At 33.3% G+C, this 16,446-nt stretch overlaps 2 protein-coding genes across 3 annotated transcripts; one reads left to right on the top strand and one right to left on the bottom strand.

Annotated features, from left to right (window-relative positions):
- Nucleotides 1-211: 211 nt before the first annotated feature.
- On the bottom strand, nucleotides 212-2,395 carry LOC119828704 (cyclin-Y-like protein 1). Of its 2 annotated transcripts, none has more exons than XM_038350948.1 (2): nucleotides 2,328-2,395; nucleotides 212-2,220 (listed from the first exon to the last, which is right to left on the bottom strand). In XM_038350948.1, the coding sequence occupies exon 2, from the start codon at nucleotides 2,087-2,089 to the stop codon at nucleotides 1,079-1,081; it is 1,011 nt and encodes a 336-aa protein (XP_038206876.1). In that variant the 5' UTR covers nucleotides 2,090-2,220; nucleotides 2,328-2,395; the 3' UTR covers nucleotides 212-1,078. The 2 variants fall into 2 exon arrangements, with proteins under 2 accessions (XP_038206876.1, XP_038206884.1); XM_038350956.1 differs by having other exon boundaries at nucleotides 212-2,216; nucleotides 2,328-2,389.
- Nucleotides 2,396-2,809: 414 nt separating this feature from the next.
- Nucleotides 2,810-15,623, top strand: LOC119835593 (apoptotic chromatin condensation inducer in the nucleus-like). Its single transcript, XM_038360549.1, has 18 exons — nucleotides 2,810-2,918; nucleotides 3,000-4,828; nucleotides 4,910-5,123; nucleotides 6,161-6,305; nucleotides 6,760-6,872; nucleotides 6,970-7,058; nucleotides 8,809-8,932; nucleotides 9,668-9,742; nucleotides 10,800-10,860; nucleotides 11,370-11,539; nucleotides 11,612-11,836; nucleotides 11,991-12,223; nucleotides 12,513-12,723; nucleotides 12,969-13,206; nucleotides 13,636-13,783; nucleotides 14,387-14,547; nucleotides 14,893-15,104; nucleotides 15,476-15,623. The coding sequence occupies exons 2-18, from the start codon at nucleotides 3,003-3,005 to the stop codon at nucleotides 15,584-15,586; spliced, it is 4,356 nt and encodes a 1,451-aa protein (XP_038216477.1). The 5' UTR covers nucleotides 2,810-2,918; nucleotides 3,000-3,002; the 3' UTR covers nucleotides 15,587-15,623.
- Nucleotides 15,624-16,446: the final 823 nt, after the last annotated feature.

Genomic DNA, 16,446 nt, shown 5'->3' with positions numbered 1-16,446 from the left:
GTTTGATGAACAGATCAACAAAAGCAGTGATATTGTTGATATATTAGAAAATTATAGCTCATATTTAAAGGACCTCAAACCATTGTCTTAATAATGTATTTTTATTAAGGATGAATTATCCTAGTATTTTTTTTGTTTATATGTACAGAAACATAATAAATAAGAAATATGTGTAACTATAGAAATAGATACTATCTGAATAAAATAAAGATTCCTTTGAAAGTCTCATATAAAATGTTTATTTTCCTTAATTACAATTAAGATACAAGATGTATGAATTCTGCATTACATAACTTAACCATAAAATAAAACAGTATAATTAAAATTAATCAATTCCTATATTTTACAGTTAAAAAAAAAAAATACTATATGTATTGCCAACAAAAGTGATATAGTTACATATTTGCTTATTCATATCTTAGTTATTGATTGACTAAGTATACATATTTCACTTTGATTACAAATTAATTTGGCATAATCAATACACATCCTACATCCAATCTAAATGCATGTTTAAATAATTTTAAAAGAAATGACTAATACATTTACACCACAATCACAAATTCTTATTTCAGTCAAAAGACGATTTTTCAAATACTATTAATAATCTAAATATACTAAGCAAATCAGCTTTGGAAGCAATCTATCAATATTAGTGCTTCTTACTAACAAGAACTTATAATAAACTGGAAGCATATTGTAAAAAGAAAAAAAGTCAGTGACAATTAGTATGGGTATAATACAAAAATATTGGACCACAATTTACAAGTCTTTCATTTAAAGATAATCATCATTATATAAAACTGATTGAAAATATATAGAGATCAGATCATTAATCTCGCATAATTACAAATGTTTCATAGAATTAATAATCCACAATATTTTAATTAGTAAACCAACCATACTCCCTGCAGATTGCTATGAAGGGGCATAACAAATCTCAAGGTCCTTCTAGAAGCAAGTCTACATAATTTTGTTTTGTTAAACTGGTGCAAAAGTTTTAAAGACATTACATATATTATTTATGGATCCAAATTTTAACTTAGCAATTGGGAATCAGAAAAAATATTTAAAAAAATTATGACAGTATGGCAACACTGCGTCTGACTCCTGCACCAGAATTAACATTGTCCAAACTAGACCACTTCTTTATACCGTTTTTAACAACCTCGGCTGCAATCTTATCTTCCATAACTCTAGACATTGCTTCTAGCTTTTGTGCTCTTTCCTTACTCAATGGCTCACTGGGAAAAGCTAAGTCATTAGCTTCTGCTAGTGTGCGCAGATCAAAATAATACTTTGCATATACACTTGATGGTACATTTATGTTAAATTGTAGCATTTCTAAAAATTGCCTCTCTAATTCATTCATATCTTCCACTGTGATATCTTTTAAAATTTGACAATAATCTACATTCCACACTGCTTGATCATCCCATACTTTGCTAGCAAGTGATATTGCTCCCAATACTATCCTTTTCCAATTAGATGGGGCAATATCTAACTCAGCACATATGAGAAGTCTTTCCAAATACACTAGAGCAATAATAGCACATTCTGCTGTTAATTGGGCAGCATTAAACAATGTTCGAACAAACTTGTAAATTTGCTTGTGCTCTGGATTATACTTATCATAATCATCACTGAGCCCATCTTTACTTAAAGGGTGTAATTTTTCATCAAATATGTCTATCCGACGTTCAGAAGTTCGGTTTTTTATGTGGTAGTATATAGCAAGTGCCACACACTTAACAGTATTTTTCAAGTTAGGTTGAGATACAGTACTATCATCTAAATATATAGTAGAACAGGAACTGCTTTTTTTCATCTTATTTTCGGCTATTTGGTGTTGACTTCTCTTTCTTGTGATACCGTTTTCGATCGAAGCCTTCGACCTTTCCATGAATATAGTCCCAGCAATAGGATCTTGAGATGGGTCAATGTCACCATCTTCAGGCTCTCTTTCGCTGATGTGTTGTATATTATTGGAACTAACTTCGCCTTCGGGAAGATAATCTTCTAGTTTTACAATATCCTTCCTGATTGGTGATGGACTACGATAGCAACAACAACTATTTTGGTTACCCATGGTCGTATAGATTAATTATCTGCGAGTATGTTTATTCTCGTACGTATTTTATCATTCTGTAAGTATTAGCATACATCGAGACACAAAATATAGTGTCAAACCGCAAGTATGACATAAAAGACCCATACTATCTGAAACAAAAGGAATGAGTTATCATTACGAATAATACGTATAGTGATAGGCTATCAATAATTTTATGTATAACTGGTATTTGAATTGTTCAAAATGAAAATCTTACCTTAACATTCTAGGATATTAGAAAATTATTAAATTTAAATAAAACTATAAATTAAACGCCTGTCAGAAACAAGTGCATTTTTATTTTTTACATTGACAGCATCAGCATAGATAAAATACAGATAAAATCATAGAACTCTAAAGATTAAAATATACATGGAAAGAACAGCGTAGAATATAATAAGCTTATAATAAAATAAAAAATTATTATGTCTATGTTGTATAAATAAAAATGGTTGGTTTATTACTTAACGAAGTTAAGATTCTATGTCGATTGGACGTATAATAGCAGCGGGGCGACTTCTCATTTTAAGTACATTGAGTACATGACATGTTATTAGTTCTTGGTAATTTTAAATAATTCAAAAAATTCTATATGAATGATAAAGGGAATAAAAAAAGTTTAACCGCGTCTATATTGCATGGATCCAGTATTTAAATAGGTAAGCAGTAGACTAATTTTGATAATCTGTATGTGCATTCAAATTATAATCTATGTGTAATGGCGGTTTTCGGCTTGTGTTTCTTGTGCTAAGTCGCGGATGTTTGGTTATATTAATTTGTGTTGAATCGTTGTTTTCATTCAATAATTGTGAGTGTCATCTCTACTTAATTAAAGCTGAAACAGTTTAGTGGTTTATTTATATACTTATACAATTTGTCAAAATTGCAGGCAATGCGTCGTCGAAGTGATAAAGCAGCTACCAAAAAGGCAAAAGCATCGCCAGAAAAAAAAGAAAAGGAAAAGCCAGAAAAGTTGAAACGAACCAGAAGTAGGCGTAGAAAACAATCTTCTTCATCTGAAAATGAATCGGTCGAAGAAAGCGTTTCTAAACAAACAATCGAAGTTTCTGAACCCGTAACTGAAATAGCCCCGGTTGTTGCAAAGGAAGAGAGTCCAGAACAGTCTCAAGAACAAGTTTGGCACGTAAAAGCTGCTGATACTTCTGGCGATGGAGGAGAGATACAAAAACTGAAAATATGTTTGACTCGTCCACCATCCACTCCTGAAAGAGTAGACAGGTCTCCTCGGAGCAAGAGAAAGCATTCGCGCGCTACCAGTTCTAGTGATACGCCTAGTGTTGAAAGTGAAGAGAAAAAGAAACCGAAACATCGTACTAGAAGGTTTACAGCAGAAGCGAAAGATTCCCTTGAAAAAAGTTCAACAGTTCAAAGTGATGAAATGGAGAATGAGAGTCAAGCTCAACCTTCAACTAAGTCCGATTCAGATATAAGTCAAAGTAATGAATCAAAAGACACGAAGGAAATTACATCATATGAGACGCCAATGTCTACAACAAATGACGATAAAGAAGAAAAAATGGATACGTCAGATACGGTTAAAAGTGAATCATTAGATCAAGATAAAGATGCACAGGATAAAATATCTGATGCAGATACAACTGTAGCATCTCCAAAACAGCAAGAAGAGGTGCCTGCTTCTCCAGAAATGAAAAGTCCAATGAGGAAACGGAGCTCCTCAGTTGAGAAATCAGAGGTTCTGGAATTGCATGCTGAGGACAGTAGGTGTGAATCATCTGATTTTAATGAACCTCAGGAAGAAGACTCTAAGGACATAATACAAATAAGTGTAAAGCCAAAGGATGAAGAGATCACAGAAGATTCTACTAAGGTAAGTATTAATGAAGCTGAAAATGAAGTTTCAGGGAAAACTGAGTCTACTGCTGAGGTTCAATCTACTGATACTAAAAATGATGTTGTAGAGGTAAGCAAAGAGGAAACAAAATTAGAATCTGTCAACACACAGGAGATGTCCAGTGCAGAAGCAATGGAAGTTGAAGATAATAAACAGAATACATCAGTCGAGAGCAATGAAGATTCTAGCAATGCGGGAAAGCCGAGCAATATACAGGAAACTGAAGAAAACAAAATAGAACAAAAGAATAAAGAAGAGATTCAAAAAGACATAGAAGTTGCTAAGCCCTCTGAGGAAATTGCAAATGGCCAAGCAACATCTATAGTAATCAATAGAAAGCGGCGATGGGGCTCTCGCCCCAGTAAACTAACAACCCAAAAGTCATTAACAATATCAACTGACATTTTAAAAGAAATAATACCTGATGTGAAACCAGCAGAATTCGAGGAAGTTATTGAGGAAAGAAAACATAAAAGAATTGAAATTCCTGAAAGGATTGAGAGACCAGTATTGCCCAAAATTGTAATTGACAACACAGAAAATGTGGAGCGCAACAAAAAAGATTCTGACGAGAAAGAAAATTCTGGAGAAAAGAAAACTTCAGATTCACATTTAGCATCATCTAGGAAAATATCAATTGTTAAGGACAATGACAGCATTATTGCCCGACCACCGAGTCCACCAAGGCATAAGCAGTCAAACATTTTGTTTATAACAAATTTGGTCAGACCTTTCACATTACCGCAGCTTAAGAATTTGTTGCAAAGGACCGGAAGGATTACTGAAAATGGCTTTTGGATTGATAGAATCAAGTCAAAATGCTTTGTTATATATGAAAATGAGGAGTAAGTATATCTTGTTAGAGGTGTTGGATATTTATTTGGAATTTATAGCACATTATTCTAACACAAATATTCTACTTTCAGTCAAGCGGTCGAAACAAGACATGCTCTTCATGGGGTGACTTGGCCAGTATCAAATCCTAAAACCTTGCAAGTTGATTTTTCTACCCAAGAGGAATTTGATAAAGCAAAAGCAAATGAAGATACAGATAATGCTAAAGCATCCACAATCCCAGGAACAGTAGAAGATTGGCTTCGGGAACAAGATATGAAAAGAGAAAAGGGAGAAATTGTCACTGTAAGTATTAAATACTAAAGTTTTGTGTATTGTCAATCCAGAAAGTAAATTTTATAAAACATGTATGCCCTGGTAAACTTGTAGAGCAATCATTTAAAATTTCTAATATCTGTAATTTGGTTCCATATTCGACATAGCTATGCAGTATGCACTACTTATATTCAAATTTTTAAAATTTTTATAAATATTAAGATAGAAGGAATATTCTTATGAAAAGAAAAAACATACCAGCGTAAAAGCTGGGATGAACTGCTAGTAAATAGTAAAATATATAAATAAATTATAATATTTGCTTTAATGTGTTTTACAAATTCTAATCTAATAATTAAATCAGTTCAATATATTCTTCAATTGCATTGGTTTTCAAATATGGTAATAAACACAGTTCCATAATTAGAGAACAATATTCTATGAAGATTAATGACAATAATTTAGTTCAAATCAATGTCCTGAATATACTTATTTAATTATGTCATTATTCCCATTCCAAAGTAAAGATTCTAATGAGATTGTAAAGATTCAAATCTATACTAATATTATAAAGCTGAAGAGTTTGTTTGTTTGAACACACTTATCTCAGGAACTATTTATTTATTTATTTATTTATAATACTTTATTGTACAAAACAGAAAGAATAGTTTATACAAAATATAATATGGCACAATGACATTCTGTACAAAAGGCGGCCTTATTGCTAGACAGCAATCTCTGCCAGGCAACCTGGTAGGAAAGGAAATGCAAGAGGTTTTAGGGTTAGTGCAAGAAACTAAAAAATATGTCAGAATATGAGAAAAAAAATAAATAAAATACACATGTTTTACATAAATACTATATAAAAATATATACTCTTACAATAAAATACATAAACTATACTAGATAAACAACTACTGTCTGGTTAGAAAAATTCTTTCAATGTTTGATAGCTTATTTATTGAGAAAGGCTATATATGGGCTATATAAGTACCACAGGCGAAGCCGAGGCGGACCGCTAAGGGTTATATATGAATGGAATGAAGATATTAAAATTGAAATTTCAGGATCGCCCGTGGGAACGTAAAGTGGCAACACGTGAGTGGGACCTGGGCAAAAATGATAAGAATAAAGAAAAGGAGAAGTTCCAAAGGGAAGAGCGCCCACAAGAAAAAAGAAGACATCGCTCTCCTGAAAGAAGTCCAGAACCAGGTATGTTCATTGACCATGCAACCAATTTGGGATAGTAAGAAAAGGGTGAAACATTACCGGTAAATCATCAACGACAATTGAGTATTTATCAGTTTGAGGTTTGAGTTGAGCTTCGGGTATATCAGTTTTTCAAGTATTCGGTTTATACAAATAATCCAAAGTAAGGTAGAAGAACATAGTTCATTTTTGTTTCAACTATTTGTTTCATGTATATTTTTATTCAAATTATTTAAGTATAAAACAAAGTCAATTTCTCTGTTCCTATGTCCCTATGCATGCTTAAATCTTAAAAACTACAAAACGGATTTTGATGCAATAGGAAGGTTTATATTTATAATACCATCTATTAAACTATTCCGAATTGACGCGTGCGAAGCCGCGGGCAAAAGCTAGTTATTAAAATAATAATATACGTTTTTTTTGGGTTACTTAATGAAGATTGTTGTTACTTTAGCGCGGAAGTTCAAGAAGAAGGAAGAGGAAGCGCCAGCTAAACTTTTGGATGATTTGTTTAGAAAAACGAAGACCACTCCCTGTATATACTGGCTACCACTTTCTGCTGAAACGGTAATTATTCACTTATTTATTTCAAATCATATATTTATGTTGAGTCTTCATTGTTAATATTATTTTTCTATGTTTGTAATTGTGTTTACCATTTCAGATTGCAGTGAAAGAGGAGCAACGTAGGCAACACATGGCCGAATATGAGCGACGAATGCAGGAGAACCGTCGCCCGCATCGCAGACATTAGCATGGTCCGTCCCTCAACACTCACATTATCATTACACTGTACTCATCACACACACATACACACACACACGTTTCACACTAACCAGCAATAAAACATTTACACATCCAAATAACCATTCATTGTTTTTTCTTTCTTGCATTCACGTTTCTTTCCAGGTACCTATAGCAATACTGTCTCAAAGACAATTGTATCAAAATAAGGTTTAATTTTTAGAAGATTTCCTTAGATGTATTTAAGTTAGTAATAGATTGAAGCTCGAAGCGGAAGATGCGAGAGTGGAGCTGAATGTTTGAATTTATTTTAACGAAATGTTATAGAAAGGCACGCTCGGAGGAAATCCTATCATTTGATCGGTCGGAGTACCGCGAGCGAGCGCCGACTCGTTGGGAACTGCGGGAGACCACATTGGCCGTCAGTTGCCACGTTGCTGACCATTCGCTGGCATCTATCATGTGTTGTTTCATTCAGCAGCTCCAAGGATCGATTCAGATCATGTATCACGTGTATCGATGGCAATCTTATGATTCAGAGTTTAAAGTCGTTTGACGGAGGACGTAGCGGACGATCTATTTCTACGATTAGTCGACGGACATCGAATGACGTCATTTTATTGGATGCTAAACAAGAATATTCGTTTATTTGTAATATGTTGACTATTTTGGAGTATCGTGCGGAGTACTGGATATATGGAATATGGATGGAGCAAAACTTGAAGTTATTATTGAATGTAGGAAGAAGATATTATAATTTGTATGGGAATATTTCTCGGTTGTAACATTATTCTTTAAATTAATGTTCAATAAATGTTTCCTGTGACAGATTTTGTATTTTATTTTCTCATCTTTCCTTAAATACTATTTAAACTATTAAACAACTCCAGAAAAAATATAGTAGACTAGTAATAATAGTAATTAGTATTTTTTATCATACACATTCCACCAGTTTCCCAAGATTAGAAAGATAAAGTTTGTGGATTATTCTTCTTTTATCAGTTAATATCACTTGTACTGTATTATAGGACAGTGGGATATTTAACAGTATGTCAGCAGCAAATATGCCAATACGTGTTTGCCTACATGCTTTACGTTCTTAATTAATTTTTCCATCGTAATACCTCAAGAGATGCAGTTTTTGGCATTATAATTGACACATTAATATATTCAACAGATAGCTTATCAACACGGCCTAATGACAAGGCTTTAATAATATTACACCCATTTATCGGTATCGAGAGATAATATACAGTATCTTGGGATAAGAGGATAATTCTTATGATAGGTTTATGGAGCAGTTGCGTTGACGGCGTATTACCGTCAACCACAGAGTTGTGATTATAAAATGGTAAGAAAATAAGCAAATACATCTATTTTCTACATATTGAATCGCTTAATTCAATTTGTTTTAAAGACCCATATCTAAATATTACCATCCTAAAAAAAACATGCATTATGATTCTAAAGAGCAGAAGTTATTTTATTATCCTTGTTTTAATCTTATCAGACTATAACTCTTATTTGGTTAAAAAGTTGTGTTGTTGGAATACTTTTACTTTTTAAACTAAAGCCAAAACGTAATTTTTTTATAACTAAGCTTTAAAGTATAAACAACAAATAGTGTGATAGTAGTGAAAGTCAATACAATTATTACATTTATGATATGATAATATTATGTATCCGATATAATATTGAACCATATGAAAACAAAAATGGTAAGAAAAAGATTAATAATATTATTAAACATGGTTCCTAGCTGGGTGTTTGGTGCATCTGTGTGGCACTGCTGGCATGCGCCTCAGCCCAAAATCCGTTTACTCTCGAAGAATTCGTCTCTGGACAATTCTCCCAGACAGGATTCACAGGGAGATGGATTTCTGGTGAGTTTTTCAACAACTTTTACAATATGTATTTCTATTATTCCATCTAATACCGGCTAGGAACCTGTAACACTAACAGTGTTACAACTGGTATTAATGGGCGGCGGTCCTTACTTAACACTAGGTGGCCTATCGGCCTGTTTTTGTTCTGCTATAAAAACAAAAAAAAAATGTACTTACTGTGCAACCAACTCCCAATAATACGACTGATGGCAGATAGTACAAAAGAAATAATAAATCTATCTTCATCAACTTCTATAATATAATTACAATTAAAAATTACGATTTATTCTTTCAAATTTGCATAAGCGTACATAAAAGGTGCTTACATAGTTGGTTTTACAGTTTAGTTTTCCGCCCGCGGCATCTTCTTTTCCTTAGGTATACAATTAGTCGGTTCTATCAATAAAGCGTGTTTTTAGTGTAAATATATAACTGTATTTTATTATTGTTATAAGATCGCAATATTTTTATTAGGCGATAACTTTTTCAAAAATAACTGGAATCTTTTCTCAGTACTCCTTTATTTGAATTTGTTTTATGTTGTAATTTCAGACACGGAATTCACCTTCACTATACCAGGGGAAGCCGGTATTAACGTTTTTGACGTGCCAACCTTGCAAAGTAGGGTGCTTGTATCCGGAGAACTTATGGTTTGTAAAATCCTCTAACAATATACCATCTATTATTTGATGATTTGATATTTACACTGAGCTAATATGATGTTATTTTCAGGGTTTTCTTAACACAAGCAACCCAATACTATCAGCGGATAGACAGTACATTTTAGCACCCAGCGAAGTCGAATCTGTGAGTCCATTACAATATTATTTCGGAAGTGTAATTTCTATTATCGAATTATTATTCTTTATTTTAAATTTAGTTGGCAAATATTTTTTACCACCTTAGCTTTATGATCATTAATTTCATTTAACTATAATTCGATCAACCCATGAAAACCATATCCGTTATCCATAGTGTCCACTATTATAAAAAGCCATATAATATTAGATATCATTATCGATTAGTTATTGTATACTGTATAGAAGTAAATAATATCGTAGATAAGATTAAATTATTCATTTATTACCCAAGGTTTTATCAAACTTCGAATTCATGGATTTCTTCGTGATATAGGTTCCTCCCTATAAATTATTTAAATCCGGGCTTGTAGTGGCAAAGTACAAGTTGAACTATATAATATAATCGATTAATTTTAAACAGCTCTAAGCTTCGTTATTTGTATGACCCTAATTTAAATACCCATTTCTAATTTAGAATTATTTTACAGCTGTGAAACAACGATTAGTTTAATTGTTGCATATATTTCAATTATAGATAACATATAATGTTAATGAACTATATTCATCCCGTTAAGATAATGAGATAAGCTATTCGCAGATACATTTTTTTGAGTGGGGATAGCTACATTGACCATACATCATCTGTCGTCCTTAAAGTACTGCTTGGTCTACTAACAAACATCATGTTATAAATGTCCTTACGTACACGTGGTATAAATATTACATGAATTTTAGGTATATCGCTATTCGACAACAGCTCGTTTTGCACTCTACGAAATTGCCACAGGGTAAGTAAATTTATAGCATTAAATAATGTTGAAATATCTATTTCTCCAGAAAGAATTACTTTAAGTTTATATTTGCCATATGTTATATATTTACTATTATTTTCATGCCAATTATTAACAATTGGAATTGTATAATAACCATTTTGCAGTGATGTAACTTATATAGCAGACCACCAACGCCTTCAGTTGTGTATTTATGGAGGTGGTCACTCACTTGCATACGTGCTTAACAATAATTTGTATTACCTGCCTGAAAACTCCAATCAATCAATCCAGATTACCTCTGATGGTATTCCCGGAGTTATTTATAATGGACATACTGATTGGGTGTACGAAGGTAAGAAGTAAAAATGCTTTATCTATAACCAGTATTTTAAAGTCAGAAGTGTGATGATTGTACTGAATCGATAAAAAAGGAAGACTGTTAAATTTTTCCTTAATCCTTTTATCTCCCTGCTCTGTATAGGGCATGAAAAATATGTACATGTTGTCTGATAAATTTATTCCACTTCCATTTTCCTGGCTATGCTGGAAACCGAAGCATAGTATAACATAGCATAGCAATCTTTTCTAAACTCTACTTATAATTATATATGTACCTATAAAACGATCAGTATTGACTATAACATCCTGAAATCAAATTGGTACAGTTGTAGAATACTTAAACAAATAGACTTGTAATTTAAATTCCGATGTCGATACTCAAAAGATTGAAGAATCTGAATTAAATCATGAAAATAATATATTACTATGCATTTAATATTCATATAAAAAGCAAATAACATTTTGAATTAATTTGTTAAACGATGGATTTAATGTTTTATAACATTTTCTTTTTATTTTCAGAGGATGTAATGTACACGGGGCAAGCCACGTGGTTCTCTCCCGATGGAAAATACTTAGCTTTCGCGAGCTTCAACGATACGCTCGTTGAAACTTATTCTTACTACTACTATGAGGACAAAAGCGACCCTGAAGATTTGTATCCAGAATTAGTTGATCTTAAATACCCGAAGGTTAATAACAAGTAATAAATTAGATTTTTAATAAATTATCGTAAAATATTATATGTATATCCTATATTTTAGGTTGGGCGCATAAATCCCACTGTAACGCTTCGTGTTGTTGACTTAAGTACGATTCAAAATAATGTAAATTATATCGTAATGGAGGCCCCAGAAGAAGTGAGCGATGATCACATTCTGGGTGGTGTGACCTGGCCTACAGAAACAGAAATTGCAGCTCATTGGTTGAACAGACGTCAGAATCAGACTGTACTACGGATTTGCAACATTCAGACATTAGTTTGTGAGGTACATTGATATACTTAATTATTAGATTACCAATAACACGAAAATATATAGCCTATTAAACATGAAAGATTTTCCTTGCCCAATCCTCAATAATAACAATTCTTAATTCAGATATCAAACATTACTGACTGAGAAAATTTTAAATATTTTTTAGAATGAACATCGCGAGCAGCCAAATGGTTGGGTGCCTATTGCGTTACCACGCTTCAGCAGTAAAGGAGATTACTACGTGTCCACCCGCTGGTCGCTGCAGCAGGCCGATGGGAAAGTGTGGCAACACTTGTATGTTACGATGAGAGTCAACGGCACTTTTGTGTCTAGTTCTGTTACGCCGGGAGCGAGGACCATTAACTCTTTTGTTGGCCTCGATGAAGAGAATTTGGCATTGTAAGTGGAACCAAGAATCTGTTTACGTTGATTAATTGATTTTTATTTTGTTATCTATATGTTCGTATTGTAACTTTGGAACGGTGCTAAAAACTTCATTATATAAACCTTCTTTGAAAGAAAATCTTCACTTCCGATGTTCTCAAAGTCTAAATTCCTCCATATTGATCCGAGTCCACAATTCAAACACGTAATTCATCATACTGAAATCAAAGTTTTCTTTGATTTTCTAGCAATTAAATAATACTAATATATTGTACAAATCGCGCCATAATTGAAACCTCTGCAGCTATTACACAAGCACAGTGGAAGGTCGGCCGTGGCAATCAGGAGTGCACATAGCGGGCTCCAGGATTGGCTGCCTCAGCTGCGATATAAAGCTTCCGGACAATGGCGCCTGCACCTGGGCCACCGCCACCGCCAGCCACCGCGGCTCTTACTTGACCATCACGTGCAGTTCCACTAACGAGCCATCTGCTACTTACATCTATCATCCGTTGGTAAGTAGAATGTAGTGTTTGATGTGTGTTTGGACACGGTTCAAGTGCAGAGTAAATAGGTACTAGTTTCAGGTATTTATAAACCTATATCTAATAGACGGAACTAGATTATCAAAATACTGGTTCTTGCTTTGAAATAATTTAATTATTTACAGTGTTGATAAATTGATAAGGAGTATCTTACATCATAAATTTATTGATATACTTTTATTTATATAATAATATCTTGCTATTAACAATTTCAGAACAGAACCATTCTGTACACTTGGGAAACCAATGAAATTGTTCGTGAGCGTCTAAAGTCTAAAGTTAAGCCAAACACGTTTATAACAACAGTACCGCTGCAAAATGGCCATCCCGCGCCAGTGAGACTCTTCCTGCCTCCAGGACTCGATCAAAGTGATACACAGACTAAATATCCCCTGGTGTACTACGTGTACTCTGGGCCTAATACTAACACAGTGTTCGATACTTTTACCGTTGGTAAGTGGCGTTACTACACTTATTATCTTGATTTTCGATAAGGAAGTTTAAAATGTACATATAGAAATAGATTGTGATGTGCATTGTTCAAAATTATGGGGTACTAGCTGCTCCCCGCGATTTCACCCGCGTAAGTCCATATCCCGTAGGAATATCGGGATAAAAAGTTGCCTATATGTTATACCACTTGTCCAGCTGTCTACGTACCAAATTTCATTGCAATCGGTTCAGTAGCTTTTGCGTGAAAGATCAATAAACACACACACACAAACTTTCGCATTTATAATATTAGTTGGAGGAAGGTTGAGACTATTAGTGTTTTTTTTTTATACCACAATTAGGGTTGATTATAATACGTTTATTTATAATATTATTTTTTTATTACTTATTATCACAGAATTAAATAATGTTTTTTGTTTTCATGATCAGGATACCACTCATACTTGGCCACGAGTCGCAATACAATTTACATGTTAGCCGACGGTCGTGGGGCTGGACTCAACGGGCAAGACATTTTGTATTCCCTTAACAATGCACTTGGAACTGTCGAGGTTGAGGACCATTCTGTCATTTTAAAGTAAGTAGCTATAATGCGATCCAAGTCCAAGTAAGACTTTTATTTATCAAATTTCATTTGGATAATGCTTTATGTATGTTTTATTTTTGAGTATGTATAAATGAATGTAGGGGTGAAATCTTGCAACTCAATTTTGAAGCAGATATAAGGTTTTCAAGCGATTGAGCTAACATTTTCTATACACGTTCAGTTTTAATGACTATGCATGGTAAACTGTGTTTTGTCATTCTAAATCTGATGGCGAACTAATTAGTTAAAACATATTTACATTTTCTGTGTCGAGTAAGTATCGAAGTTAAAAATAATTCATATAGTGCACGAACAGAATCTGATAGTTTAATTTTAATAACATTTTTCTGACTATTAAGCACATGGAATTTTAAAGACTGTTGTTTTACGGTTAAAGACATTTATTTCTCTAAAGATTACATTTTAACCAATGAAGTTATAAATTAAGTACCATAACTAATTAAAAATTGTAATTGAACGAATCACTTATTTGACCATCAAAAACGCAAGTAATGCTCTCTTCTGTACAACTCGTTTAACGCATACAAATCACCATGATTAGTCATATATATATTGCCTATTGTTTGTTAATAGGCAAGTGCTAAGCCGCTACGGTTACATAGATCCCCAGAGGGTGGGTATTTGGGGCCACAGCTACGGTGGTTACGCGACCCTTCTCACTCTGCTGCATGATGATGAGCACCTGTTCAAATGTGGGGTTTCTGGTGCACCTGTCACTTCGTGGTTATACTACAGTGAGTGTATTTATTAATCATAATAATGTATGTGTATTTATTAACATGTATATAACATGTATGTAATAAAAATAATGAAAAATATAATGTTTTATACGACTGGATCATAGCCTAAGAAGCCCCCTGTAATGATAATAGTTTACTATCATAATTATCTAGCGTATTGGATAGTCTGGTTGTCCCAACACTATGAAAATAGAGTTATGTTTCTGCACTTATGTTTAATTAATGCGTTCCTTTTAATCTTCTCAAATAAAATTCGATAAGACTCCACTTGATTTGTTACCAACTATGTTCTGTTTTTCTTCGAAGCATATATGCCGTTCTGTTCTATTCTGTTCGCAGATACAATGTACACAGAGCGGTACATGGGTCTTCCGACCGCTGAAGACAATTTGGCGGGCTACGAGCGCGGTGACGTCACACTGCTGGCGGAGAAACTTCGCGGACACGACTTCTACCTCATGCACGGGAATGCGGACGACAACGTCCACTATCAAAACGCTGCGAAACTCATGAAGGCGTTGCAAGAATTGAATATACCTTTCGAACAGATGGTATGTGATTTTTTTTGTGCTGGAAAAAGTTCTAATATAATGAGTGTTGGAAATACATAGATAATTCTACTAAATAAGTAGTAGTAGGGGATTACCGTGACGTTACGAAGCATTAATATTTCCGTTTGGGAAAAAGACGTCTTGCGCCGTCACTTTCTCACAGATCGTTGTTTATGATTTTTGTTATTTTAACGAATAAAATACTTTGAAAAGAAATGATATCACTATTACGAGTAGTGGATATATGAAGCTTAAAGCTGTTAACAATAATTTTCCTTAATAAATCTCTTCAAAATACACTTGACAAGAACTCATTATAATAACGTGTCCAATAAGTCTGAATGTGTAAAGTGAATATGTTTTTTTTTCAGTCGTATCCAGACGAAGCCCACAGTTTGAGGGGTGTCAACATGCACAGATACAATACAATGAATCGTTACTGGGAGAAATGCATACAAGTCCCCGGTGAAGTGGGAGCGTAATTTTAATTTTAAAAATTAATCAAATTTTATATATTATTAAAACAGTTTTGTTACAGTTCTGGTTTATTTTTGTATAGTATAATGTTTTCATACCGGTCGATCTAGAAATAATAGACGACCATAGAAAATGTTTTGTTGGACTAAAAAGCATCGTCTGACCAATTTTTTTTTTTACTAAATCAGATAAAATTCTTGCAATTTCTCACTAACACCTACACATAAATGAGTCTGTAAATACATATTTCTAAACATATTTACAACTTTATAATAGGATATTAAACTTTAAAATATTTTTGAGTTTAATTGTAATCTAGGTGAAGTGCGCACTTTGGCTCAATCTATCAGCTCAATATCCGTGGCCATAAAAGGAAGTCATTTCGAGTAATGGTATCCGTGTGAACAAGTTTTTAATAGAATAATTGCCTTATATTCGTCGTCCTTGGAACTAGCAAAGTTACTTTTACTTCCACGTGTTGTGTCTACTGTGGATAATGCGATAAATCTGATCACGGTGCTTGAATTTGATCACTTATTTCGTCCATGAATGTCCGACGTGTATGATAAGGAAATCGTATTTTAATAACATGTTTCAATTTGTGAATACTGAAATACACGCTTTATATAAATATGTGGTGAGGCGTAAATATTATTTATAATGAAAAACAGAGGAAAGTTTTTTGGCAGGAATAACACACTAAGTTAATAATATTGCCTACATAAAAATAATGATTATAAAGCTCCTTCGGGGCATCGGCGGTATTTATAAGTGTAAGTATATAGGATTACAAGGAAAGACACAATTTCATAGCAGTTATGTTATATACAATAAAATAATGAGTAAGAAGGGTGATGCAATAACA

The sequence above is a fragment of the Zerene cesonia genome, chromosome 1, assembly GCF_012273895.1.
Source record: "Zerene cesonia ecotype Mississippi chromosome 1, Zerene_cesonia_1.1, whole genome shotgun sequence".
NCBI lineage: Eukaryota > Metazoa > Arthropoda > Insecta > Lepidoptera > Pieridae > Zerene > Zerene cesonia.
Note: the sequence above shows the minus strand (reverse complement) of the source record. Positions and strands in the feature narration are given on the sequence as shown.

Coding starts and splice junctions, on each gene's coding strand:
- LOC119828704 (XM_038350948.1), bottom strand. CDS start 2,089: ATGGGTAACCAAAATAGTTGTTGTTGCTATCGTAGTCCATCACCAATC.
- LOC119835593 (XM_038360549.1), top strand. CDS start 3,003: ATGCGTCGTCGAAGTGATAAAGCAGCTACCAAAAAGGCAAAAGCATCG. Junction 8,933..9,667: donor CACAGGGAGATGGATTTCTG/GTGAGTTTTTCA, acceptor TGTTATTTTCAG/GGTTTTCTTAACACAAGCAA. Junction 13,207..13,635: donor GTTCGATACTTTTACCGTTG/GTAAGTGGCGTT, acceptor TTTCATGATCAG/GATACCACTCATACTTGGCC.